General features: G+C 56.4%; 7 protein-coding genes across 7 annotated transcripts; 4 read left to right on the forward strand and 3 right to left on the reverse strand.

The window, feature by feature from the left end:
• Positions 1-25: 25 nt before the first annotated feature.
• B0T15DRAFT_324010 (S-adenosyl-L-methionine-dependent methyltransferase) lies at positions 26-2,160 on the forward strand. The gene is made up of 4 exons (XM_062864085.1): positions 26-74; positions 140-662; positions 764-1,564; positions 1,708-2,160. Exons 2-4 carry the CDS (start codon positions 501-503, stop codon positions 1,951-1,953), a joined length of 1,209 nt encoding a protein of 402 aa, XP_062717591.1. The 5' UTR covers positions 26-74; positions 140-500; the 3' UTR covers positions 1,954-2,160.
• Positions 2,161-3,666: 1,506 nt separating this feature from the next.
• On the forward strand, positions 3,667-4,989 carry B0T15DRAFT_324053 (ribosomal protein L18e/L15P). Its single transcript, XM_062864087.1, has 2 exons — positions 3,667-4,046; positions 4,116-4,989. Exons 1-2 carry the CDS (start codon positions 3,724-3,726, stop codon positions 4,696-4,698), a joined length of 906 nt encoding a protein of 301 aa, XP_062717592.1. The 5' UTR covers positions 3,667-3,723; the 3' UTR covers positions 4,699-4,989.
• A 290-nt stretch (positions 4,990-5,279) lies between these two features.
• Positions 5,280-8,255, forward strand: B0T15DRAFT_563459 (uncharacterized protein; the record flags this gene model as incomplete). The annotated part of the gene is made up of 5 exons (XM_062870618.1): positions 5,280-5,775; positions 5,983-6,747; positions 6,797-6,936; positions 6,995-7,588; positions 7,711-8,255. The coding sequence occupies 5 exons, from the start codon at positions 5,280-5,282 to the stop codon at positions 7,918-7,920; spliced, it is 2,205 nt and encodes a 734-aa protein (XP_062717593.1). The 3' UTR covers positions 7,921-8,255.
• A 1,317-nt stretch (positions 8,256-9,572) lies between these two features.
• Positions 9,573-11,120, forward strand: B0T15DRAFT_324058 (Cullin binding-domain-containing protein). Its single transcript, XM_062864088.1, has 3 exons — positions 9,573-9,975; positions 10,068-10,162; positions 10,219-11,120. The coding sequence occupies exons 1-3, from the start codon at positions 9,689-9,691 to the stop codon at positions 10,926-10,928; spliced, it is 1,092 nt and encodes a 363-aa protein (XP_062717594.1). The 5' UTR covers positions 9,573-9,688; the 3' UTR covers positions 10,929-11,120.
• A 1,057-nt stretch (positions 11,121-12,177) lies between these two features.
• Positions 12,178-17,707, reverse strand: B0T15DRAFT_487988 (uncharacterized protein; the record flags this gene model as incomplete). The annotated part of the gene is made up of 5 exons (XM_062866467.1): positions 12,178-12,469; positions 12,659-12,690; positions 12,769-12,853; positions 14,184-16,967; positions 17,154-17,707. The coding sequence occupies 5 exons, from the start codon at positions 17,705-17,707 to the stop codon at positions 12,178-12,180; spliced, it is 3,747 nt and encodes a 1,248-aa protein (XP_062717595.1).
• A 1,635-nt stretch (positions 17,708-19,342) lies between these two features.
• Positions 19,343-20,791, reverse strand: B0T15DRAFT_324289 (chitin synthase III catalytic subunit). The gene is made up of 2 exons (XM_062864089.1): positions 20,380-20,791; positions 19,343-20,297 (listed from the first exon to the last, which is right to left on the reverse strand). The coding sequence occupies exons 1-2, from the start codon at positions 20,615-20,617 to the stop codon at positions 19,531-19,533; spliced, it is 1,005 nt and encodes a 334-aa protein (XP_062717596.1). The 5' UTR covers positions 20,618-20,791; the 3' UTR covers positions 19,343-19,530.
• A 676-nt stretch (positions 20,792-21,467) lies between these two features.
• On the reverse strand, positions 21,468-23,495 carry B0T15DRAFT_544724 (chaperonin 10-like protein). The gene is made up of 7 exons (XM_062870100.1): positions 22,999-23,495; positions 22,823-22,935; positions 22,672-22,752; positions 22,178-22,600; positions 22,073-22,107; positions 21,875-22,013; positions 21,468-21,819 (listed from the first exon to the last, which is right to left on the reverse strand). Exons 1-7 carry the CDS (start codon positions 23,172-23,174, stop codon positions 21,767-21,769), a joined length of 1,020 nt encoding a protein of 339 aa, XP_062717597.1. The 5' UTR covers positions 23,175-23,495; the 3' UTR covers positions 21,468-21,766.
• Positions 23,496-27,584: the final 4,089 nt, after the last annotated feature.

The raw sequence follows: 27,584 nt of genomic DNA on the forward strand, positions 1-27,584 counted from the left end.
ATCACTGGTTCTCATGCGGAACGGGAACTCACACTAAACGTTAGTGTCCCGGGTGGGCCGCCGTCAAACGAGCGGTAAGCCCCGTAGCGGCCCCATAGCGGGCTCGGAACAGCGGATGACAGTGCTGATTCCGGACTAGCGGTTGCGACGGTGGAAGGCTCGGCAAGAGCTAGAGCTTAGGCGGGGGGGAAGAAACAGGGCCCATATTACGGAGCCCATATCAACTGGGTCCATCCCCATCGCAACTCGCGAAACTTGGGGGATGGTGGTCGAGAGATCTGACGAACTTCTTCTACCCCAGACCCCGTTCTGTACAGAAACACCAGTTTCGGTTTTTGTGAAGACCCCGGACCCGGTTGTGTCGGGACCTAGAATCAACCGGCTGGGCAAAAAAGAAAAAAAATAAAAAGAAATAAAAAAAATAAAAAATAAAAATAAAAAGAACGGTTTGTTTTGAGACTTGGCGCGAAGAGCGGACCGGGCCCCAGAAAATAGTACCTATGGCGTCGACTCCCAACCCCACAACCACCACGACAGCGAACGTTCCGCCAGATGATGTCCCCGGACCCAGTGGGACGAGGAGTCCAGAGCCCGGACCTGGGCAGGTAGTAGTGGTGGCAGAAGAAGAAGAAGAGGTAGTCCATGCGCCTCTACAGGTCGACGTACGTTTGTTTTATTCTATCTCCCCCGCCTTCTTTTTCTCCCTTCTTTTTATTCTTATTTTTATTTTTAATCTCTTCTTTACTAAAACCCCCCACCTCAGCACGACCGACCGGACGAAGACGAGGATGACGCAGACGACGGCGACTCGGCGTACGGCTCGCTGGCCGGGTCGTCGCGCACGGGGTCCATCACGTCGTCCATCACCAACTACGTGTACGAGAACGGGCGGCGGTACCACGCCTACCGGTCGGGCCAGTACGTGCTGCCCAACGACGAGGCCGAGCAGGAGCGCCTCGACCTGCAGCACCACATCTGGCGCCTGCTGCTGCACGGCAAGCTGTACACGGCCCCCTTGCAAATTCCGGAGCCCGGGGAGAAGATCCCCACCACCACCAGCTCACAAGAAGGCGGCGGTGCTGGGGCCGATTTCCGCGTGCTGGATCTGGGGACGGGCACGGGGATATGGGCCATCGACATGGCCGACGAGTTCCCGCGCGCGAGCGTGTTCGGCGTGGACCTGAGCCCGATCCAGCCCGAGTGGGTGCCGGGCAACTGCCGGTTCCACGTGGACGACTTTGAGGACGAGTGGACGTACCGGCCGGACGAGAAGTTCGACTACATCCACGGCCGGGCCATCTCGGGCGCCGTGGCCGACTGGGCCCAGTTCTACAAGCAGGTGCGCACGCATCTGAAGCCGGGGGGTTGGTGCGAGATGCAGGAGTATGATGCGTGGGTGTTCAGCGACGATGATTCCCTCGACCGGACGACCTGGACGAAGGGGTGGGTCGAGAAGCTCGAGGAGTCGAGTCAGCAGTTTGGCAAGCCGATCAATATTGCGCGGAAGCACAAGCAGTGGATGATCAATGCCGGGTTTGAGGATGTGGTGGAGAAGGTGGTTAGGGTGAGTTTAGTTTTCACTGCCCTCTCTGCCTCTCTGCCTCTCTGCCTCTCTGCCTCTCTGCCTCTTTACCCCCTATTTTATTTTATTTTTCCTCTCTCCCATTTCAAACTGCACACAGTACTGACTCACCTGGATGCAACCAGATCCCCATCGGCCCCTGGGCGAAGGACCCCTGGCTCAAGGAGCTCGGCCGCTTCGAGCAGATCCACATGCAGATGTCGGTCGCCTCGCACACCCCGGCTCTCTTCTCGCGCGTGCTGGGCTGGTCTGAGCAGCAGGTGCAGGTCCTGGTCGAGGGCGTCAAGCGCGAGTTCCGCAGCAGGGATTACAGGCTGATCACCAGCTACCGCTTCATCATTGGGAGGAGTCCCGGTCCGCCAAGCGATTGACGGCTTTTCTCCTGTGGCAGTCAGTGTGGTGGAGGTAGTAGAGAATAAAATTTGATGGCCCGCAGCGAACCGTCGTGGAGTACCTAACGAGTAGTGAGGAAGACTACCTAGGTAGGCTGTGGTGCGCACAATGCTCCCCACAGCTCGAGGCAGAGACGGGAAGTCAGGGGGCTTCATGAAGGTTAATAGGGGTCCGAGACCAACGAGCGAACCGAGCGATACCACCAGTTGTACATATCCTCGTAAATCAAAACGATAAACCGTCGTGTTTGAGTTCGAGGCGGTCTCCTATCGGATGCGCAGGCGTGCTCTAGACCAGATGTACAAGATCATTTGTTAGACTTCTGCCCTATGCGACAGCAGCTTCGAGCCCCCTACCAAGTCTGTCCGGACATGGTGGGAATGAAAGAGTGTTATGTATAAGAACATCTCCGTCGCGCCTGACGTTTGCTTAAAACTGGTTGCGGTGTAATGAAGTCGACGATATTGGTCCCCTTGTTCGGTACTCACCAGCTTTACAATTAAGTCGCGTGGTGTCAACTGAGCCGCTGTGTCTTTTGATTACTAGTACCTTACCAAATGCATGCTTGGGATCATAGAGCCGCATATGGCTCGAACGATGGTGTGAAACGTGGGTCACTCACAGCCGTCAGTCGGAGGAAGGAGCCTGCAAGTGTCTCACTGTTGAGTCTCGCACGGGACATCCACCTCATTCACCTTAACATATGGATGGCAGTTCAGCAATGCTATTCACGTGGAGCGTAAACGGGCCCATTGCCCATCATGCGGTGCGACTCTCTTGGCCTGATGGATTTCCCGCCGCTGGGAAATGTCATCCGCTTACATTTGATTCCAGGAGCACTTTTGCCTCTCGTTGCTATCAAACTCTGAGCTATCGAATAGCCTTCCCCAAATGCCTCAAAGCAAGCGAGCCTTTTCACCAGCAGACCATAGTCGTTTATGCTGTGACCTAGACGTAGGCCCTTCATTTGTTTACAAAATTTCTTGCAGTCACTCTAAGTGAGAGACTAATGAAGCATCGTAGCCAATGCATTGAAAATCTGAAACTGACTGCCGTGAGATTGTCACACTAGCGAGAGCGGGAGCAATCATCTTAGAAGCTGTCGAAAGTGAACTGTTACAACCGTCACATGGTTCCTGCCCCATGACTTTAATCCGAGAAGGCTACAATCTGACATCCGAGTCCTATTCGCATCTTAGGGTTGTTTGCCTTCCACCTACATGCCAAAGGGGTCGAGCAAAATTCAGTATATTCACGGAAATGATACAAAAGGGCAAGTCCTCATCACCTCCTTGAACTGCCCGAGGCAACGGTAACATTCGGGGGATTTCATTTTCCGGAGGACGACTCCGGGACGAGCGTCGAAATCATTCGTGGTCGATGACTTCGAATTTCGATTCTCTAACATGTTACAGGATGAGTGGAAGACAACCCAGAGTTCGGCATGGTCGAATCTTCCATTAGAGAGCAATCTATGGCCTGCTCATTATGCTACTAAACTCGTTTCCAGGCTTCTAGGAACAGAACTGCGAAGGCTCACAACCGCCACAAGCTCTTGCTGGGCAGATCGTGTATGCTGTTGTCCCCAGAGTAGCTGGATTACAGTAGTACTTCTTAAACCGGAAGGTGGGGCATGACATTTGTGCTTAGTCAGCCAAAGAGTGGATCCTTTCACCTACGCCGAGCATTGAGTTATCGCGACCAATTTTTGATGGAGCGGCACTTCCCAAGACCGCTCGACACCAACAATGCCCCCGAGATTACCCTTTGCGCAGGCGGCGCGATGCTGCGCTGCAGCGATTGAGGCGCCCTCGAGGCCGACAACCCTAGTCTCCTTGTTTGCGGCACTGTCGGTGCAGACACGGAGCGCCTCGATCCTTGCGAACCTTTCCGACAACAAGGGCGCCTACCACAAGCGCATCCGGAGAGGTCGCGGTCCCTCGTCCGGCTACGGCAAGACGGCTGGTCGCGGTCACAAGGGCCAGAAGCAGCATGGCAAGGTCAAGCCGTGGTTCCAGGGTGGTCAGACACCGCTGATCGTCAGCCATGGCCGGGTGGGATTCGTAAACCAGTGTGTGCTCCCCTTCCCCGGCCTGCTCCTCTCCGCGCAAAGCCGCTTTCTTCTCTGACCCACCCGCAGCCGCGCGCCCGAGATGATCGAGCTCAACCTCGACCGCCTCCAAGCGTGGATTGACGCCGGCCGGATCGACCCGACGAAGCAGATCACTCCGCGCGAGATCATCAGGTCGGGCGTGGTTGGCAACACCATCAAGGACGGAATCAAGCTTCTCGCTCGCGGCGGGGACAAGCTGAAGACGCCAATTGACATCATCGTCTCCCGTGCATCGGCCGCCGCCATCGAGGCCATCGAGGCCGCCGGCGGCAAGATCACGACGAGGTATTACACGAAGGAGGCCATCAGGCGGCTGGTCAAGGGCGAGAGTATCAACACCGACAAGCCCCTTCCCGTGGGGCCGGAACATGTGGAGAGCGTGCTGGCGCAGGCGAGGGCCGCGCCGAAACACTATTACCGCCTGCCGGATCCGACGAGTCGAGAGGACATCGAGTACTACAGAGACCCTGCGCACAGGGGCTACCTGAGCCACACGCTGAAGCCCGGCGAGTCGCCAAGTCTGTACTTCAAGGTGCCCGGCACGACGGCTGTGTACAGCAAGCCGAAGAACAAGGAGAAGGCCGAGGAGCAGGCCGCAAGGTTGTTCTAAGACCTGGTGGGCTTGTTACCGCGGGATACATGTATTCTACAATGCACATACTGTTCTGTACAAATACCACGACCACGGCACCGGTCCAGAAAGGTCTTTTACGTCGGTGATGAATGAAATTTCGGCGCTTTCACTCCGTATCATCCATCATGGTGTAATGCCATGGACGGTGGTCGGGCAACCCTTATCAAACCACCGACGCAGGAGGCTGGGGACCCCGGTCGCTTACAGCGGAGCTCTTGTTCTCTCGTCTCCTTCCAGCCTCCGTCCCGCGGCTGGCATAACTGACGACATTCCGCACCCTGCCTCGAGCCTGCCACCTTGGAGCTTCTTATGCTGTTGTGCAGTGCCTCCTTAATAATTTCTTGACGCTGTGCACTGTACAATCCTTCCCCGTGCTGCCTGTGCTGTACATACGTTGCGGGGGCATTACGACATCTGCCTAGCATTCTAGGCCTAAATCAGCCGCGGCCGGCACAACCCCCGCGCCGCGCGTTCGCAAAACACCAAATCCTGATCCAACACCAAGCAATCGCGGAAGCTCCCCCCAGGCAGCTCGACGTACGCAATTCCCGGCCAACATGTCGCTCTTTGGCAGCTCTCCGCCGGATGAATCGCGGTCGAATCAATTCACCAACAGCAGATCCTCCCTGTTCGAGGACGAGCCGCCCATGACCAGGTCGACAAGCACGGCCCTGTTTGCCGACGACGATCCCGGCTCGGACTCTCCCTGGGACATGCCGACACCTCGCAAGCAGCAGACGCGCGCCGAGGTGATCCGCACTCTGCTCCCCGCCTCCGATGTCCCCGACCACTACATCGACGCATTTGACACCCTCGTCAGCGAGCATGGCAGCGGCGGCCGCATCACATCTGGCGGAATCGCGAGAACACTTGCTGCCGCAAAGCTTGGTGCTGACGCGCAGGCGCGGATAATGGGCATTGTTGCGCCGGGCGGCGGCGATCGCGAGGATGGCTCTCTGGACAGGAACCAATTCAACGTTCTGCTGGCCTTGATTGGCCTGGCGCAGGAAGGCGAGGCCATTGGTCTGGATGGCATCGACGAGCGACGCCGGAGTAAGTAAACATCCTGTCGTCACACACTCTCTCTTTCCATCGCAATCCGTGCCCGCTTGCCCCGTCACCTGAATACCACAACACCTCACTATCTTATCTGAACCGCCGACGGAGCTCAGCTGCTCACAAGTTGGGCGCCCCGGCGTGCTGAAGTGGACCCGCTCGCCCTGTGTTATCGGAGCTAACCTGGTTGCGTCGATCCCCCAGATCTCCCAAGGCCGGACCTCCACGGTCTCATCGAGAGCACGCCCGCGTTACCACATCTTGAAGAACTTGTTGCGAAGGCTCCTCAACGACCTGCGACACCCCCGAAAGCCCCCGAACCCGCCTCCCCCGAGCGGCACCGCACGGTCAGAAAGCCGACGATGGACTACCCCGAAGACCCGTGGAACACACCCGACCTGCACAGAAACCACAGCCACGGCCCTGAGCCGCCGCGGCCAAATGGCCATGATGCACCAAGCTTGGCTGCGAGCACAAACGGAAACGTCTACGGCACCAGCCCACAAGCGACTCTCCCCCGCCGGACAACGTCCACATTTACCACCAGTGCGCCGCCGTCGGGGGCCGGCTCGGTAGCGGAAGCCGCCAGTGCATGGGGTTTCCTGGACGGCCAGCCGGCCTCGGGCGGCTTCAACGACCAAGCACCAAATGCCGCAGCACCGTTCGCGGGCGCTGGTGGCAGCGGGGCCCCGCGGGATCCGGCCGGTCTCCAGCCGGCGGCACCGGCTCCCAACAGAACGATTGGCGGCGGGCGGACGGGGCCCACCGTGGCGGACAACATCGTGGTGACGTTAATGCCCGAGAAGGAGGGCATGTTCTTGTTCCAGCATCACAACTACGAGGTCACCAGTTCTAGGAGGGGAAGCAAAGTCATTCGGCGGTACAGCGATTTCGTCTGGCTCCTTGACTGCTTGCACAAGCGGTACCCATTCAGGGTGCTACCGTTGTTACCGCCGAAGCGGGTCGCTGGTGCGTAAACAGATCCCTACCACGGCGTATGCTTGCTGACATGGTTTAGTCAACGGGAACCACCTGTCCAATGACGGTGCCTTCATCGAGAAGCGGCGGCGTGGCCTGGCTAGGTTCCTCAATGCCCTGGTCCGGCACCCTGTCCTGAGCCAGGAGCAGCTGGTCGTCATGTTCCTGACTGTCCCAACCGTGAGCAAACCTCCCATGTTCGGGCTACTGGCGCCAGATCTGACATGCCTCCGCTCAGGAACTTGCTGTTTGGCGCAAGCAAGCGACCATCTCGGTACAAGACGAATTCACGGGCCGACCTCTACCCCCCGGCCTGGAAGACTCACTACCGCCGACGCTGGAAGACCTCTTCAGCCGCACCCGTACCGGCGTCAGGCGGAGCGCCGAGCTGTACATCACGGTCTGCAACATCATGGACCGACTGGTCAAGCGGTCCGAGGGCGTCGCGGCCGACCACGCGCGCATCGCCATGTCCCTCATCGCGCTGACGGAAGCGAGCGCCGACACGTACGCCACCGACACCAACGAGGTGCCGCTGCTCAACGACGGGCTGCAGGCCATGAGCCGGCATCTCCGCACCGCGCAGAGCCTGATGGAGGACGAGGCGCGCGCGTGGGACGAGGGCGTCCTGGAAGATCTCAAGCGCCAGCGGGATGCGCTCGTCAGCCTGCGCGACCTCTTCGATCGGAGGGAGCGGCTCGACAAGGACAACATCCCCCATCTCGAGAAGCGCATCGCAGCCAACGAGACCAAGCTGGCGGCGCTAAGGGCGAAGCCAGAAGGCATGGTCAAGCCGGGAGAGATTGAGAAGGTAGTGGAGGCGATTATCAAGGTGAACCCATCTTTTCTTTTCTTTTCTTCTCTTTTCTTTTCTTTTCCTTGATTTTACAACTACTAGGTCTTTTACACCCGTTGTTACCACGCCCAGAGCTAACGTGGTTCGGTCGAACACAGGACAAGGAGTCGATCGTCACCCAGCATAACCGCTCTGTCTTTGTCAAGGAGTGCCTCCGCGACGAGCTCACTTACTTCCAGCATACGCAGTACAACGTCTCCCGGTGGAACCAGGATTGGGCGCAGGAGCGGGTCAAGTATTCTGAGATGCTGGCCGACAACTGGCGCCGCTTGCTGGATGGCCTGGAGGGGATGCCGCTTGGTGATTAGCGGGTCTTGAAGGATTGATAGGCTTGTATGAGTGAGGGCTGTGGGCGGTTACCTGATCCCGTCTTAACATCTCCGTGGTGGCGGCGTGTTTGCTTTATCTACATATGTTTGGGGGGACTGTTGGAAGAGCGCAAAGTATATAAGCGGGGAAGGGTTGAGACTGCGATACCCTTTGGTCGAGCATTGCTTTTGCCCGCCTGTTTTATAAGACGGCGTCAAATCAAATATGTCTCCATGGATGGAACTACCTACCTAGGTATGTAGATGGGTGTCAGTCTTCGGGGACATTAGTTACCATGACGATGCTCCCTTTTTTGTTTGCTTCGGTTTAAGTTGGCTGCTCGAGCTGCAGGCGCATAAATCTGCTGCTAGAAACTCTCGTAACGGGCCCCGACCGCTTCAAGACTCAGTTAAGGTAGCTAGCTACCTTACTCAAATCACCACCGGCATTGCCGGAGGTCACGTCGTGGAATGCCCAACTCGGCACTTGCACATGCGTGAGCATCTCCGGCCTGGTGATGCCAAGCCCCGCACACGGCTGGCCGGCCAAGTGGCGCGACTGCAACCCCGCGCTACGCATGACGTTTTTTTCAGCCTTGCGACGTGCCCGCCTGCCAGTCCTTCTCTCGCAGTCCATATCCTTCAAATTCATGTCTTGAACTTCGGCAGTCCGTCACTCCGCGAATACGACCGTAACCTCAGCCCCCATATCGCTACCGCGTGACTCAGCTCGAGCCGCCAGCCATTTTGTTATCGCCGCTTCCGCAATCCGATTCGACCGCGAGAAGACGCGTTTCTGCCGTGAGCGAACATTTCGTGGCGGCTACCCGAAGCCGACCGACCGACCCAACCGAATCGCGCATAAGCAAAGAAGCATCCTCGAGTTCGTTCGCATTCTATTGCGATTTCGGTTGAACGAAACGACTTCTTCCCTCCCGGCTCTGCATCGAGAAACTCCTTACACTGCCGAGTGCCACGCATTTCCACATTTTCGCGGCCTCGGTGTCCGGACAGACCTTTGCACCGCCTCCTGTCTTATCCCACCGACAACATGCCGTCAACCACATCGAGGCGCAATGTTGGCACCGGAGAGAGGTTTATGGCGGTAACAAAATCGACGAAGGAGAATGCGCAACAGGTGGGCTTAATCTCTCCCGCTCCGCCTACCACATCCGCCCGTATCGCAACCGCACGGCCGATGGGGCGGTCTTTCGGCCCGATACGGATGGGCCTTCGATCCTTGCTCACATTGAGGGAACCACGCGCTGACTGCGAAATGCCACAGTACCTGAAAAACCACAATTACAACCTTGAGGCCGCCGTGAATCAGTGAGTGCTTCCGCAATTAGCGTTTTCCCCCACGCCCCGCTAGAGACATTTGGTGGTTGAACCTGGTGCACGTCGTCCCGAACGGCAAGTCGCTTCGGTGGTTTGAACCCCCCTGGACGGACCACGCAGCCGTGGAAGGGTTCTGGAAGTCAAGATCGGCATTGCGACACCATGTCTCATATAGCTTGCCGCGCCCACATCACACATCCCTCGTTTCCCTTCGCGCGTGTCTCGTTATGCCTTCAGCGCCTTTTTGTCCTGCTCTAGTTTGAGAGGAAAACTGGGCTGTCCGCCTCAAGCTGCATCCCAAACCGCCTCTGAGTGGAGTCAGCCTTGCTGCCTTGTTTATCCGAGCATATCGGATCGAACCTTCCCTTGTTGTCACCTGTTGGTTGCTTCCTCGCCTCATGAGCAACAACAGACACGGCAGGCCGCCGACATGCTCCGCCATTTCTTCCATTCTTGTTTTCAAAGGAGATCAGAGCGCTCTCCCTCAAAGTCCTGCCACTCGGCGACCGAGACGGACAGCAGCGAAGCTACATGTATCTCATCCTCACACATTCCAAATCTCCCAAGAGCCGGGACCAGAGTGTCAACAAGGCAAGAGGCCGAAGCTGAAGCACATACCTTCGCCGCATCAGACCACACCATGCCGAAACCTAAGGAGAAGGCGATTCGCATGCCGAAAGGCCGGAAGCCCTACGAGAGATCTCAGACGGACGCCAGGTCCGACCCCGATGTCACTTGTCGTCGATCGATGTTTTTTGGCTTTGCGTCTCCCTACTCTGCCCAGCGAACTAATGAGGTCGCCGCCTTAGGTATTATGCCGACATACAAAACAAAACTGTTGCCAAGGCCAGCCTCGGGCCCGTGAAGGCTAAGCTGAACAAGATGTTCGATGAGCTCATTCCAGGTATGTCCGGCGCAGCTCCCCAGAGCCGCATTGGCCCTCGAGCTCACGCGTAGCAGAAGATGAGAGGCAACAAACGGACAAGAACGGGAACTTGGTGGCCGTCGATGAGATCAACGCCGAGCAGTGCATGGAGTATTTCCAACGCCTGGGCACCAACCCGGAGACCTGCGAGTTGTTCATCGTTCTGGATGTCGTCCAGGCGGAGACCATGGGCACCATCAAGAGGGCCGGCTTCGTCGACGGCTGGGCACAGGCCATCGCAGAGAGCACAACGAAAGTCACGCCCGACTGGGCCGGGCAAAGGCAGTACCTGAAGTCCCGCATGGCCCATGTGAACTCGGATCCGGCATACTTCAAGCAGCTCTACGATCTCGCATTCCAGATCAGCCGGGAGCCGCCGCAGAAGGCGATCAATATGGGTGTCGCCGTGGCGTGCTGGGAGGCGCTGTTCGAGCCGACGACGCACCCGTGGCGGTCGAGCAGCATCGACTGGCTCGGGGCGTGGACGGCGTACCTCAAGGACAAGTTCAGCATCTCCAAGGCGGATCCGGAGGGGAACGTGGAGATCGAGTGGAGGCGGACGGTCAGCAAGGACCTGTGGAGCCAGACGAGGCTGTTTGCCGCCAAGACCATGGAGGACGAGACGCTCAGCTTCTGGTCCGAGGACCAGGCCTGGCCGGGCCTCATCGACGATTTTGTGGTCTGGTGTCGCGAGAAGGGCATCGTGACGGCAATGAAAGGGGAGGATAGCGAGATGGAGGAGTGAGGGACCCTGCACTCGCCAGAGCAATGGAGGCCTGCATGCCAACCTAAATTCTCGCCCACAAGCAAGGGCTGGAGGGATCTGAAGCGTTACCCTTTCACAAGGTACACAGGTGATGTTAGAGCGAAGAGAGCGAGGAGGCTGAACAGCGGGTCATAAATCACCTGGGCGGATCGTGGGGGAGGATTTTGCAGTCGCACCGCAGGGATGATGAACGTCTCTTTTTATCTTTTTTGCTAGATGGGTTAGCGAGAACGGACTGGCGTACGTGCATCCGCGTGTTCTGGACCTACAGCGGGAATTACGGGGTTATCGAGCATCATATGCAATGCGAGCTTTGCGCAACGCGCAGACTGTGCGATAAGACAGAGGAGTCTTTGTCCATGTTAGTAGGATGTACCTAGAAACGAGATGTCAATGTGTGTTCCGCGTTGCTGATCAGTGAGGGTGTGGGAATATGTGCTGCTCAGGGGCTGACATGTTATCTTCCGCAGATACCTTACATATATAACCGGGGTCTTCACTGGACTGGACACACATCCAACAGGTAGTGGTGACCGGCATTCAGGAGGTTCAATGCCCAAGGGAGGCGGCCCGCCCTGTCTTGGATGCCAAGTGCTAGTTAGGTACTGGAGGTTCGAAGCGGTTCCTTATAGTCTTGCATAGTTTCACCCTGGGCAAATAGGGACGAGGAACTTGCTTTGTGAGGATGTTGTCTTCTCCGGCCGCCTTTCTGTTGACGACTTGCTACAACTGGTGTGTCAACGCCATCAGCTAACCCCATCACAGTAGGGCAGTGGAGGGTGAGTAGTAAACGGTATGGTATATGGACGAATGTTTTGTACAGCACGTCATCGTACAGGTCTTCCCACACTTATCAGGCTTTGCGAAGCCGTGGCCAGCGCTATAGCCGTGGCCAGCGCTATCCATCTCCAGGCAATGTCATCTGCCGTCCGTCACAGCTGTGCCTGATCCTTGCCTTGTATCCCACCCCTCTCGAGCCCAAGGGCGCCGTCCTTCCCGGGTGTGAACCGCTCTCCAGTCCTTGGGACTACCAGCCCGCAATTCAGGTCCCTTGCCTGCCCCGCTCGGCATATATCCTCTGTCTCCTCTTAAGCTGGCCAAGGTACCTTACGCAATCCCTTCCGAACTGATCGATCGAGCGTGGATACCCCACCATAACAGATATTCAACCCCCCCCCCCCCCCCCCCAAAAAAACTTCCCCGGCCGCCGCCAAAAAGAATGAAGAAATCACTCCATACTCCTCCACTTCACCTCGCCGAATTTACTCAGCGTATCCAGCTTGCCGTCGCCCAGCTTCACGCCGCCCGCCCGTATCACGCGCGGGTCGACGCGCAGCGTACTGGTCACGTCCTGGTGGGTGCGGATACCGGCGTCGTAGCGCAGCACGAAGTAGTGGCCGCGCGTGTGGCGCGTCTGGTTGCGGGAGATGGCGCGCGGCAGGTGGAAGACACCCCAGTTGGAGATGTCGCGGATCACACCGCCCTGGCGGAGGATGAGCTGGCCTGCGGCGAGGACGATTCTGTTGTTTGGTGGGGTGGTGGTGGTGGTTAGCGGGTGAGTTTTGAGTTTGAAGGGGGGGCGGGGGAAGTTGTTGGGTGAATCTTGGTGGTGGTGGGAGGAGGGGAGTCGGCTAGGGTGGTTGGATAGAGAAAAAGAGAGAAGCATCGGCGAGGAAGAACGGGTTGGGGTTCAGGAAGGGTTAATGTACTCTTTCACCTCGTTCAGGTTGCCCGGGCGGACCTGCGATGCGATTGCCGTTAGCGCTGTGCTCCGCTAGATATTGCAAGGTCGTCAGGTTGAAGGCGAGTGAGTACGTACAATGCCAATCGTCTCATACAGCATTGTAAGGGTCGGCGAGGTTGTGGTGTATGTATGTGGAGGAGTTGGACCCAAAGTCGCGGCTCTGCGACTCGCCACTCGAGCAATCGGACCTGGAAATTTTGGCGGCATGTTCCGGTATTCTGCCCCTCCTTCCGCCACACCGCTTTACGTCTGGCATGAAAGGACCCTAACCCTGGTCCAGCGTGGAGACTTTGGTTCTAGATTTCTCTCGCTCCTCTATGTTCTACTTCAGCTTATTAGGGAGAATCAACAACTACTACGGATAGGTACAGCAGTAGCGAGTATGGTATCACTCCTGTAACGAACAAGGGGTATTGTGGACACACTGAGGTCCAGCTATCTACTTGACCTTACATGTCTCTCTCAGGCTTACTCTGCATACAGCACAGTACATTGACTACAGTAGAGCACTTACACAATAATATACTAACACAACGCGAATATTCAGAGAGCTGACCTCAAGTTGGCAACTGCTCAGCCTGGTGAGGGATTTTTCAGCCCTCTATCTCCTTCGTCTCAACTTGGAGAGCCCACCCTGATCATGAATGCGCGGGACGGAGGGACCAAGTCAACCTTATCCCTGCATTATCACACACACACATCCGCACATACACGGCTCAAAAGCGTGATAGCAGAACCCTATAAAGCACCCAGACATGCTGACTTACAAGCAAGCAAGCGCGTGGCCGAGAACCCAGACTCCAGCATCCATCGAACCAAAACCGCAAGGTAAGGTATCTAAAGACAGCGCAGCAGCGGTGAGAGAAGATTCAGAAAACGAAAAAGGAGTGTCAGACTATCAGTAGAAAGAAGAAGAAAAAGAAAACGCAACGCTAATCCAGGCGTCTAAGAAGAACAAAACAATATCACTAGCCCCTTCTTTGCCAAGTGGAAGTATTAATAGGGGCCACCCCTCTATCCATTGTCCATTCTCCGTTATCCATCCCATCCATATTCCATATCCCACGTTCGTACGCCACCCCTCTGGCAGAACGGCTTCCGACTCTCAAAATGGCCGGACCTCACACTCAGGGGATAGGGCGTCAGATCTGTCGAGGGGATCCTGATGGGTGTGTGTATGTGTGTATGTATGTAAAATCACTTCTTCCCCAAAGACTTATGCTTGCGGGATCTTAGGTCGTACACCTGGGCGGCGGGCTCGTCGTCCAGCCGTTCCCCCGACGGCGACAATGACGACGACGACTAGTCGGCCTCGGAGCCGGGGAGGGTCTCAGGCCGGGTCGAGTTCCATATGACGTCGATGTAGTCGCTGCTTGATAAGGGGAAAAAAGGTCTTTTAGCTCCTTGAACTCGTATACAGCACCAGGCATCATCACCATTATTAGGCGAGACTCAAGGGGGAAAAGAAAAAAGAAAATAAAAGAACTTACTCGCCCACCTCAACAAGCCTAACCTGCTTCTCCTCCTTGAGAAATCTCAAAAACCTGCGCTTCGTCCTCTCCCGCTTGAACTGCGCCATGACATCGCCGCGCGGGTGCAGATCGACGCCGTCCTTGCCCGGCTTGTGCTTGACAACGACCCTGGTACTGCCCCTCGCGAAGAGCACCTCCTCGATGTCGGGCGGGTTGAGGTGGAAGTTGTAGGGCTCCATGAAGACGGCCCAGTTGGTGGGACGCACGCTCTCGAGCACCTGGTGCTCGACGATGCGGTCGGCGATCTTGCCCTTGCGCACCCAGTGCCAGTACTGCGTCACGCCCGGGTTGCTGGCGAAGGTGCGCGTCTTGACCTGGTACAGCCGCCAGTCGTCCTTGGTCAGCGGGTCCTCGCTGATCGAGTCGGACGACGTGTAGCCGTCGTACTCGAGCGCTGAGGCCAGGGAGGAGGTCCTCCGGTGCTGCTGCGGGGCCTTTTCGTCCATGGCCGAGGGCGGCACCGGCGTGTTGAGGATGATGCGCGGCTTCTTGTATGCCGGCGAGGTCTCGCTGCCCGACTGGCTCTGGCCGTTTGTGACGATCTTGATCTTCTTCGGCTTTGCCTTCTCCGCCGCGGGAGACGCTTTGCCCGCGGCTACGGCCTTGGCCTTGCTCGGCGTGGACACGGCCGCCGTCTCGGGGGTGGCGTGCGGCTCTTTGCGCTTAGGCGGCCGAGGAGCACTCTTCTTGGTGCTGCTGATGCCGGATCCGGACTCGGCAAGCCTTTTCTGGGTGACGTGGGCCGGGGGTCGGCCGACGCGGGGGAAGCCGTTCCTGTCGCGGAGCTGCTCCAGCTTGTGGTCGTGGTATGCCTTCTCCAGCCAGGTGGCCAGGTTGAACTTGTCTCCCCTCTCCGTGAGAACCTCGTGCAGGCGCTGGCGCAACCACTCGGACGGCTTGACATCGAGCCCCATCTTGGGCAGCTCCTCGAGCAGGAGCTGTGCCAGCCGGAACAGCGTGTCGTAGTGGGTGAACTTGGGAGTGATGTAATCCTTCCCCACAAGCTGATACGGATGCAGCTCACCCTCTTCCAGAAACCGAAGTATGGTACGGCCGCGCTTGGCGTCTCTATGAGCCAAGTGCTTGTCCCTGTGCGTTGAGCCGGACTTCTCTAGCTGTTCGTAACGTTCTTGGTGCCTCTTCATGATCGGCTCCACAAGCTTCTCAATGGGCTCCCAGTCCTTGTCCCAGTACGGGTGCTCCGGCGTGATCTTCTCCAGGGGCACCCCGCGCAGCAACGGCGGGTCTGTGAAGACAACCCCGTCGTCCCGGAGGCAGAGCACATCTTTGGTGATTTCCGGGAGCTGCTCGTCTGCCTGGAAGGATGCATTCTGCGGTGTCGAAGGCCTGGGTTTGTTCCGAGCTGATGGAAGCGACTTCCGGGGCGCCTTCTTCGGCGTCCCGGGAAGGATCTCCTTGGCCTCCTCGTCGTCGCTGTCTTCCTCCTTTGCCTTGCCCGTTTGCTTCGCCGTCTTGCTGTTCACAGCCGTGAACCCGCCACTGGACACGCGTGGCTTAGCTTGGTTGGTTTGGGACTTGCCGGTTGTGTTGCCCTTGCTCGGGAGAGGTTTACGCGAGGTCGAGGGCGCTTCCAGAGAGGCCCCGTGACAGCGGCGCTTGTTCCACTCGCAGTTTCCGCATCGATTAAACTCGGCGTCGTCGACCATGACACAGCCCTGGAAAGGTCCGTGGTTCAGCGCACAGTCGGCGCACGGCCGGGCTTGCTCCTCCCCAGTAGCTTGGACATACAAGCTGATAAACTTGAACGCCCGAGCGTCGCTGGTCTCGGGACGCGGTACAGCGTCAAGGTCCTCGGCGGAGAACTTCTTAGTCGGACGAAGCTCGAGTTGGCGCTTAATGGGCCGGATGGTGAGGCGGCTCATGTAATAGTTGTCGATGTCGGGCGGTTGTATAGTTCCTATGAGCTCGCCCGATGCGCTCAGCACCTCGACCCCGGCCGAAGCGATATTTACTGGGCTTGGCGGTTGGCTTGGTGCCACGGCCATCAGCTCTGGAGTATCCAACGTCGGAGTCGTGTGGCGCGAGCTGAGCTCCGACGACGATGAGGGCGAGGGTGCTGCCACCACCATTTGCGCGGGCTCACTGGGATGCTTGCCAGCAATAATATCTACGACCTTCTCAGACTGTTCCTGAACATCGCCCATCTCGACGTCCATGTCGGCGAGCTCGGCCGCGTGTTCGACAGGTGGCTCGGTATGAGTGGTTTCAGCAGGCGTGAGATCGTCGATAGCAGCATCTTCACGAGGATGGCCAGATGTAGATATCTCGGAGGGCCTGGGTGACAAGGTCGTCAAGTCGGCGCTTGGCTCCATAACATCGTTCATGTTCTCAGCGCCGCCAACCGCGTCGATTCCGTTGGGCCTGTCTTCTTCTTGAGGGATAGCAACCTCCATGCCATGTTGGCTGACGAGCGTCTGCTGTTCATTTCGAGTGCTGGCTGGCTCCCCACCATTCGGTAGTTCGCTCTCGTCGGGCCGGGCATCTTCCACGTGTTTGCTGTGTAGTGATGCGGCACTTGAATCTTCACCCGCTTGCTCTTCAGCCGGCGATTCTGTATCCGACACCTCTTTGTCCGGCACTTGGAGCTCACTAAGCGGTGCTCCGGCGTCGCGCATTTCACTATCACCATCCGAAGGCGTTGCCTGCTCTTGCCTGCTGGAGGGGGCCTCCGCGGTGTGCGGCAATGCCTCGTCGGCAGTCTTCCTCGAGAGAATCTCGTCGCTATACGTTGAGGTGTTGTCACTGTGCGGCGCGGGTGCGACATGCTGCTCCTCATCGGCAGGGCTCTCATCATTCACCGGCTCATCCTCCGGTGCTGCAGACTGCAAAGTTTGCTCTTCACGCCGGACAAGGACCTCAACCTCGCGCGGCTGCGCACTGTGCGCAACCGGCTCATGACGAGCACGCTTCTCTTCCTCCTCGGTCCTTCCCAGCTCTTGGTCTTGATCTTGGTCTTGGTCTTGGTCTTGGCCTTGGTTGATACTAGCGTGGTGCTGTGGTTGATGTTGGTCCTGGTCCTGGTCCTGGCCCTGAGCTCGGTCTTGCTCCGCTTCACTCTCCGCCTCCTGCTCACTGGCATCCCTCTGCGCAACGCGATACGCCAAACCCCCCCGTCGAAACCGCCTGAACCACTGGCGTCGGTCCTCATCCTCAGCCTCCCTCTCTCTCTGCCTCTCGCGCATGACCGCGTCGAATTCGCGGTCCAGCGCCTTCAACGCCGTCTCCTTGGCCTCGTACTCGGCCTTGAGCGCGTGCAGCTTGCGCAGCAGCTCGTGCTGCGCGTTGTAGTTGTCGACGAGCTGCGCCTTGAGCGCGGCGCTCTGGTGCTGGAAGTCGGCCTCGAGATTGCGGTCCTCCAGCTCCCGGTGCTGCCGCATCGAGTTGAAGTAGTTGGACTCGATCTCGTCCCACGTCGACTCATCTGGCTGCTGCTGCTGCATGCCGGCAGCCCCGGTGTCCATGGCTGCTGCGTGAGATATGTTGTAGTCTCAAGCTGATAATAAGAAGGGAGGTTTATTTGGATGGAGAGAATAATGGTGCTGCGAGTGATGTGAGTCTGGTGGCGATGAATGTAGTGAAGACTACAATTTTGATGGATGCAGTTGATGGAATCCCGTCGAAGTCGTGGCGCAGCATAGGTTCCAGGTTGGCTGGTGAGCCGCGAGCGCAATAGGTTGAAGAGGCGAATCACCGACTCGCTGCCTTCGTACGTGCTGACTTGACTAGGTACCTATGGATCAGCCGACTGAATAATCCAACCCTCTACAAATGCTGGGCTTACCTGTGCTGTCGGCTAGCTAACTAGGCTCGCTCTTAAGGGATGATTCTTGATAGGTCGCGTTGGTTACCGGGTATGGGAAGCGCGACCGGGGATAGGATGTAGGGAAGGCAAAGCGGCGGAGTGGAAAAAACTTTTGATTTTACGCGCAATCGGCCGCTTTGACAAACCCCGATGCCTGTGAACCCTCGGAGAGCACGGGCTGTCGTCATCGGCAGGAGACCCGGTCGATCTAGGCACTTGCGTTGCCACGGTCAACTAGGTTGGATGTTATCAGGCTACGTAGTACGTAACACGCCTCTTGACTCAGTACGAACCGCCTGAATATTCACCTATAAAGTAGACGGCGTTATTAGCATGGTCCGGTGACCAAACCACGAACAGGTCATGAGAGGGCTGTTCGCGGAAATGCCTCCCTACCTGGGCAGCATGAAGCGAGGTTTGTAATGTTTCAGGATTGTTCAACAAATTTGCCGTGTTGAACTGAAACTCCCTTTGAAGGTAGGCGACGCGTACCTACTAGTCACAGCTAGGTAGTCGGTACCAGAGAGGTATTTGGGAGAGCTCGTCTCCAAATTTGCCGAATCACCGGTTCTATGGCGCTACTCGGTTATTCGCTGCCGATAAAGCCATAGATAGGGCGACTATCCAAGGGGATGATGGGTGGAAAGATAGTGGGCGCGTTATGGTTTGGATCTGACTGATCACTTTGAAATTATGTTTCGGGAAAGATCGAGCTGAAAAGTGGCCCTTGAAGCCGGTGGATTGTCGGACTATTTGCAGCCCACCGCCTAGGAAAGGTAAGATAAGCCCGAACTAGGTCCCTAGGTTGGCATTTGCCATTTGGAATCTTGGAGAAGCGAGTCAACCTAGGTTGCCCAGATTATTAGGCTTCTTGGTATCCGATGTTGCACAGCACAAATACCGAGCAGAATTTCGGTTGGACCAACCATGTCAGAAATGAGTTCTGTCGAGTCGAAGAGGGGGGTACGGAATGACAAAGTCACAATATATAGATACAGTTTCTTTTATGCTTTCTTGTTGGTCGCAACCAACAGTCTTACGCTGCCAATGGTCTATTATTTCTCATACGCTCGCTGCAGTCGCAGCCGCCACTGCGCCACCAGCTGACTCAAGCGGACCCCCAAGTGCAACAATAGAGAGTTATTAATATAAGCTGGCTAGTTGTATACGGAGAAAGGATGTAAAGAGGAGGAAATGCGCGCAAAGCGGTATTGCCAAAAGTGTCGTGTCGAATCCCAGGTTTTCATCCCCGCCGACGATCACCATATCACTCTTCCAGCCCACTCGAGCGCCATTCCCACAAACCCATAGCCAACGCCAAAGGAAGCAGCCAACACGCTGATGCTGGTGAAACAAAGAAACAAGGTCATTGCATGCATGGCATTCCCGCCACTAAGAAACCGAGGAGCTGCGGTACAGTTCCGCCCTAGCCCGGATTTCCTCGGTTCCTAACAGCGCCTCGCAAAGCATATTGGGAGCAGCCTAGTACCGCGAATGGCGGTTCGGACTTGGGGAGTATGCGCTCTCGTACGCAACCGGAGTCGACTGGCCGAAGGGGTCGTCGTGATAGACCGTCGCCCTCCGGTCCTCCTCGGGCAGCAGTTCCTTGACCTCCCAGTTGTTCATGCGGGTGCCGACCGAGAATTCCAAGTCTTCCTTGGTGATCGAGTCCCAGTACTTGTACACCATCATGACAGCGAGCAGGTTGCACGTGGTGGCGAAAAAGAGGCCATCGAGGTAGTGGCTGACGGCTTCGCAGATGGGCGCGCTGGCCGCGTACAGGATCACCTGCCCGACGACGAAGAAGAAGACGCCAAAGGCAATGTCGCCCAGCGGCCATCGGTCCTGCAGCGTGCGCGCCACCAGCAGAATCTGCAGCACCACATAGACGAAGAGCTGCACCGCGTTGAGCAGGTACAACACCACGAAGAGGCCGACAGTGTTGGTCGGTCCCAGTCCAGCCCACGTCTTGAAGGTGGCCAGCGAGACGAGGAAAGTGATGGCGAAGGCGGCGGCCGAGCAGAGGCGCATCATCCAGAGCGAGAGCGGTGTGCCGTCCTCGTACAGCTGGAACCCGACGAAGCCATTGATCATCAGGCACGTTACTAGCGCGGAGCCGAGGCCGGCTTGGACGGCGACGAAGTAAGGGTAGGGTGCCGATCCCGGCGGTATTACGCCGGCGTCGATGCAGAGCGACAGGAAGGTGAGGAGCATGTAGAGGTAGAAGAAGGTGGTGATTTCCTTTCGGCCTGCGCAAAACCAGCTCGTATCAGCAACTGACCTCTCCTATTCATGATGCTTTCGCAATGACAACCGGGCGGGGCGGCCTACCAACTGCCGTAAACTTCCCCCGCACATGCAGGATCATGACCACCGTCATGACGAGCGCGACGATGTGCATTGCGCTGGCCGCGCCCTGGAAGATGATTGTGTTTGCCAGCTCAATGTTCCGCGCATAGCAGTCCGGCTCTATCCCCACGCCGCTCGCGATCGACGTGATGGGACCTATGTTGGAGCATAGTGGCAGCGGTGCCATATGGCAGATGCCGTCGAAGTCGCCGAAGCCCATGGCTGGAGAGGGGAGGCCAGTCGGGCCCCGCCGTGGAGTCTCGAGGAGTTCGGAAAGAGCTGTCGGATGTGAGGGCTAAGAGAAGGTGTCACTGCGGGGTGGCGTGAAGGTCGGCGACTCGAGGTCGGAGACGGCGTGGTATCTTCGTAGCCCGACCTAGGAAAGTCAGGCGCGAAGATCCGGATTGTCTCGCAAGACGTTTCGGCGATGCCAACCCGGAAGTGGTGCGATGGGTCAGGTCGGAGGTGTGTGCGTCGTCGAGTAAAGGATAGAGGAATAATAACAATTATTGTCGAGCGAGGGTGGGGTTAACGAAAGTGTGATACATCAACGAACGGATAGAAAAGCTTCATAACGTTAGGCCATCCCAGCAATGCGGTTGCTCCGCTGTTGGTGCGCGCGGGAAGAGGCTGGGTCGACGGAGGGATTTCGTTGCCGTGGAAAAGGAGAGCGGCGGAGTCTGCTGGCCCAGAGTCACCGACACCATGCTGGCCTTGATTCGACCCACTCGCTGCATCGAATCGAATCTGTCTCGCCTAAATAGCCTGGTGCGGCAGGAGCTCGCTGTCATTGGCTTGCGCCTACGCTGCTCCATCTGCAACTTCACGACCCGGAAGTAGGGTTGCACTGTTTTTACTGACAATTTTTACGGTTCGGTAAAAACGTGAAATATCCTGTAAAAAAGGATGTTTTCTGGGTTCATTTCAGGTTAGGGTTATATATAGGTAAACCCCCCCTGCTTCTTGTTTCAACTACCAGTCACCACCAAGACTACCTAGCGAGCCTAGGCACCTACCATACAAACTCGCAAAGATTATGGATGCTACCTTACGTAGGGCTGTACAAAGGTGGATGATAGGCTGACTGAGTGCTGCGGGTAATCTGATTGGTTGCATATTGCTGTCAAAGCCCGTGCTTTCAGCGTCATCCGCGAGCTCGAGACTACGGAGATGATCAGGAAGGCTGCTTCAGCCTCGGTCCGGGCCAATCAGATTGCCTATAGCGCTGAACTAACCTATCATCCACCCTTGTGCTAGCCCAAAGACCGCATCCAGCTATAGCCACCAATGAACCCTCCCTCCGTTCTTTTGTGGTACTAATCCAGTGTGTTGGTTTTTGTGATCTCCGACCATCTCATCTTGAGAACTCCTACTCCATGGTGATGACCGCCCTGAAACGAACACTGCCGCTGTTCATCGCATCTACAAATACATTCATTAGTGTTGACCAAGAAAGGACTGCTCCCAAGAACCTTACCAAAGGCCTCGTTCGCCTTCGCAAGCGGGAACTTCTGGATCATGCAGTCGACGCCTTGCAGCTGTGTGAACTTGATGGTCTCTTCCATATCTGTTGCGTGTCCAGTTGGCCACGCGTGGACGGCCAATCCTCTGTTGACCTGGAAAGAAAACTGTTAGTACACGCAATACCATTGACCTGCGTCTCGAGTAAACGTACCATGGTGATAGTGTCGAAGGTGATATCCCCCACGACTGCGCCCCCACCCTCCAAGTTAGCCTTGCTTTGCCCCCGACAAAAGATGAAAAATAATGAGTCACGTACTCGGCAGAATGAGCAGCTTCCCCATCGGCGCCAGCCCCTTGACCAGCTTCGATATCCCCTCCGGATCAGGGCTGGTCGTCACAACGAGCGCCGCGCCGCCCAGCTCCCTCAGCGCTTGGCCGGCGTCGACCTTGTTGGTGTCGATGTACTCGTGAGCACCCAGCCTCCGCGCAAACTCCTCCTTCTCGGTGCCGCGCGAGATAGCAACGACGCGGTAGCCGAACTTCTTGGCGTACTGGATCGCCAGATGGCCCAGCCCGCCAAGCCCCTGCACGGCGGCCGTCTCGCCGGGGCCGACGTTCATGTGCCGCATCCCGTTGAACACGGTCACACCGGCACAGAGGATCGGCGCGTACTTGGCTGCGTCGACGTCGTCGGGCACTTGGACGCCGGACTCGGACCGGACGATGACGTATTCCGCATCTTGTTATTAAAAGTTCCGCTGGTTAGCCCGGGAGTAAGTGTTGGCCAGGGATGAGTGGATGCTGACTTACACCCGCCGTCCTTGGTCACTCCGTGGATAGCTTGGTTGTCGCACATCTGGAACAGGCCCTTCTTGCAAGATCCACAAGTGCCTTTGTGGATTTTGGTTTGTCAGTCGAGTACTGTCCTCAAGTTCCTCCTGTACGAAGCGTTGCGACTCACCATCGTGGCCACCATGCCAGCCCGCTCCGATGCGGTCGCCCACCTTCCAGGCCACGACATCCTCGCCAACGGCGGCAACACGGCCAATAACCTCATGTCCCGGTACCAGGGGGCTGAGACGGGATACCTTTGTCAACAATCTTCATACCCGTCGCAAAGCCTTTGATGACACTTACAAACCAACACCAAAGGCATTGTTCTGGGGCAGTTTGTCCGAATGGCACACACCACAGGCCTCCACTTTAACCAGCACCTCGTTCTTGCCAGGCGGCTGCAAAGGAACGTCCTCGAGGCGAAGATTCCCGCCGGCCTCCGTGAAGGCGGCCCGCTTGTACGTCTTGGGCAGAGTCATGGCGTACGGTGCTGGCTTGACTGTCTCGAGAAAATGGATGATGGGATGGTTTACACATATACACACACCCAGTATCGAGAGGGAAACCTTCTCTTATTTATTAACAAGTTGTGAGGTTCCTCTCACTTTCATGGAGGTCCAGATGATTGCAGCTCGCCTAGCATACATGCATGATACGAATATCTAAACATTCCGAAAACACGCCCACAAGTTCACGATTGTCTTTCCAAGGCTCTGGCCAGATCGTCATTGTGATGAACGCATTGACGACCCCCGGCCGCTTCCGTTCCCCGCCAATTGCGTAGCTTGCATGACGGCATCAGATGCAGCGATAGCAAGCCCCAAGCCCAAGGACACCGAGACATATCCAATGAACAAAGACATGCTGGGGCTCCCCTTTCAGGCTCCTGTGTAACTAATCAACTCAAAACCAACAGATAAGACAGTAGATGTTAGCATTTACCCACATGGTTCACTTGTTTAGTTTAGAGTACTGCTTACTATTCAGAGAATTCCAGGAGCCCCCTTAGTAAGTGCCTGCGTCTATAGCACTTAAGTCTAAGGGGAATCGGGATAAATAAGAGTGCTTGGCAAGGCCAATACAACCTTGCGTAACGCTAAGAATGCATAGAATTACTAGCTGGCCGCGCGCGTAAATAAAACGGTTGAAAGTCCGCCGGGTCTGAATACTAATCAAGAATGCGTCAACCCTTCACAAAAAAACAGATCAATCAACGGACAAGCCGGGTAGGTAGGTAACCCACGGGTCTCCGTCGTAACCCGCTGCCTAAGAACCGGGCGGGGTCGTGGAGAATGGAGATTCGATGCGGGCAGAACTCCCGACTGAAGGCCGAGGGTTTCTCGATGCCTCATAGCTCTCTCAGGAGTCAGACAGGACTTAAGACGTTCGGAAGGAGGCTAGCGCTAGTTAGTGGAAGGAACGCGCGACGGGCCTCGATTACCGGGCAGCGCTTTGATGGTTAGGACGATATGCGTGGGAGTCGGTGTGACGTGTCCTCTACTTGCATTCTCTGAAGTCTGAACCTATCCCATTGCAGCAGGCCAAGGATTTGTTACTCTCCAGAGACCAGAAGACCACAGGCTCGTCGCGGCGGCAGTATCGGCCCTCAAAGTCTCATGATCTGTCCTGCGATGTGTAGAGGATGAAGCCCTGGATGGGGTCAGCCCAAGCTACCTACACAAGTCGCTTGGAAGTAGGAGGGCTTACAAGGAATGGTGAACATTATGGACCGTAAGAGTCCCGGTGTCCAGGAGGCCACAAGGGGCTCATTGCCGTAGCGGAACGAAAGCCCGACGCTCTCAAGAAGAAAGTTTGTTGTTACTTCCAAGGCTTGATCCCAAGTCCAGGGCCGGGCAGCAACAGAGCTTATATACATTTTAGGCCGTGAACTGCGAGCGGAGCGGACGAGGGAACATTGGAGGCAGCGGAGGATTTCAGCGGTACCTTGATGGCCAGATGACACAAACCTGACGCCCCAGTTTAATTTAACCTCAAGATCGTGATCAGATGACGGCGGTGGTCTTGAACCGGTGTCGGAGGTAGGTAAAGGCTTGTTTCCCCGCCGCAACCATCCGCATCTACATGTATAATGTATAGTATGTCCAGTCCCAACGCGACTACCTTAGGGTAGCCCGGCCCTCTCGTCTCAGCTGCGAAGGAAAATGCTGGTAGATGAACATGACACCAGAGGGGGGGAGTAACATGTAACAGTTACGATCTAATAGTTGAGCTAATGTGGGGGGGACATAGCAGTTGAAGACGCGCTCGAACCTCGGTTCTGCGAGATGATATCTTTAATGCTCCCCAACATGTCCTTCTCACAACGGGTACGGACCCGTACCGGGTCACCAGTGCAAACAAATTAGAGCTAGAACCCAGAGGGAAGAATCCAAGGACCAGTTCCCAGAACGGTGAATGATTTGGGTAGGTTAGAAAGGCCTGGTGTCCTGATTACGGAACTTATCGTATATATGATTCGAACCTTGTAATGAACTGTGGCACAACATGTCTAATTTCTCGTTCTCATAGGTATCCTCGGGTTCGTTCCTTGGGGTCTACGCTAGTCTATGAGAACAGCGTGAGATTAGATTCATGTCCAAAGATCCCCAAACCCCAATGTGATAGTCTCTGTCATGCCATTTGACCCAACTATTCTATCAACCTTACCTGGTACACAGTTAGCAAGCTTGAGTCTGGTGTCTCACGGCCTTATGTTGTCTACTGTTGTGGTCTGGCAACTGGCCGCCCTCTCCCGGCCTGCTACTTCTACGTACTATGGACGTTCGGACCGTCATGGTACGTACAGCTCTGTCCCACATGAAACGCTGAGACCAAAACATCCAGGGCCACCGCCCTGAGATCATCGTTGGTAAATGCTTGTTGGAGGCGTGGATCCTTTTAGCTGGCGCAGATGTGACTTCAAGATGATGACCAACAAAACCGTGCACGGTACACGTAGGGCAGGGCAAGCTTTGATAGCTGCAAGTGGTCCCTCTGCGGAGTTCTTGCTGGCCAGGACCGCTTTCGGGACTGTAAATTTCGGGGTTGAGTATCTCTCTCAGGGTTTGGCTCACGCACTCTGTGTCCCAATCCGTCTGTTCCCAGATTACTTGACAAGAATCAAGACGAATCTCGGAGCTAGGAGCCTAGCTCTCTATGTGTACCTTAGTGTATGTACCGAGGTGATCCCCTTAAAAGTTCACTTCCTGCAAAGACGAAACCTACCTCGACTTACTACATGACCTATGACGTCACTGCAGGGGCAACCTTGCAGATATCGAACTCGGCCCGCGACTTCTCCCCCCTGTTCTCGTCCGCTTCGTTGAAGTCCATGGGGTGCGCTCATAGGGTAGCAACTCACAGGAGATTGGGCTCACAAGGGTGGATGGAAAAGGAGAGGGAAAAAGGACCAGAAAAAGTTCTGATGCGTTCATGCATGCAAAGCGGGTCCAGCACATCCCGGTTGCTCAGGCGTTCGATACCTGATGAGGCGAATTCGGCGTGTCCGGCCATCGGCTTTTGCTGAGAACGCGCGAGCGAGGGCTTCTACGAAGTACAGGTGTTTCATCAAGGAAATCCACCGCTCCCATCTGAATGGGAATGGACGCGAATGGCTCTTCGGCATGAGTATTCGAGGCATTGGTGCGTGAGCGAATCGCATCTCAGTTGGCACCGGTCGTAGTGTACGCTGTTGTTGCTGTGCCTTGAATTTGGGCTCGGCCAGGGTTTCGCGCGGGGGCCTGATTGGAAGCCAACTCCTCGCGGCGCAAATTGTCGTCGCTGGTGCATGGAGCGTTGCCAGAAGGCCAACATGATGGGTTTTTGTGTTGCTTTGGCGTCCAGGCATACTCAGCTGACCTGACTGGAAACGTTGCTTAGCTGGTCTTATTAGGACTCGCAATACCTTCAGATGACAAAGGAAGTTGAAAGGTCCGGTAGGCGCGATGCGATCATTCGGGCCAACGGTCGCTAATAAAAGCAGTTTTACACTTGCCCCGCCATGCCGACCACCAACTTCCCGGGATACCGATATTGAATTGCAGGGACCCTTGTTAGAAATACATCATCCTGCGCTACGAGGTGCAGATCTCGGGCTTCCGACGGGAATTGCCATTCTTGCCATTGCTTGGACCCTTCGATGGGCGCCGACTCTGCAGCATTTCTCGGTATCTTGTGATCTATACTGTAACCCAACTATGACCGCTTGAAGATATTGCCTGCCGCACTGGCTGCGTGCAATAACCACCTACCTTACCTACCTGGTAGGTACCTATCCACACGATATCCCGACGGCGAATTATTTCCACCCCCATCGGACACCACTCCGGAGCGCTGTCACTCACAAAAGTTACCACCACCTCCCGCCTTGACAGACATCCTTGTGTCCTGGACGCAGTACTCTACTGCACGTGCCTCCCAAGACGCCCCTGTGGCTGCTCGAGTCAGTTGGCGACCGACAATACACGGCCGCCTCACACTCGAGACATATTGTCAAGCGCAAGCGCGCGGCGTTGCAGACAGATCGATCGTGCCGCCCCAGCGATCTGGCACAGCCAAACGGCCCAACATTCCGACCTCCAGTTGGTTCTTTGAGAGATTCAGGAACTACACCTCGACGCATTCCAGGGCTCCTGTTCTAGACTTCGACGTTCACAGACACTTGCCCGGATCTGGCAAGACAAGAGCAGCGAGACGCCAAACACCACCACAAAGCGGGAAGTTAATGACACAGAGGCATACAAAGTAATGAGCGTGTTACTGTTATAACTCTGGTGCCAGAGGTACGTGCTTCCCTTCCGCATTCGTTGTCCCGCTCGCCGTTTGCACCCCAAGAGCCCCTGCACATCACGTCAATTCGCCTTCCTCCCTTCAAGTTGTGCATACCGCCC

The sequence above is a fragment of the Chaetomium strumarium genome (genome assembly GCF_033439665.1).
Source record: "Chaetomium strumarium strain CBS 333.67 chromosome Unknown B0T15scaffold_8, whole genome shotgun sequence".
NCBI lineage: Eukaryota > Fungi > Ascomycota > Sordariomycetes > Sordariales > Chaetomiaceae > Chaetomium > Chaetomium strumarium.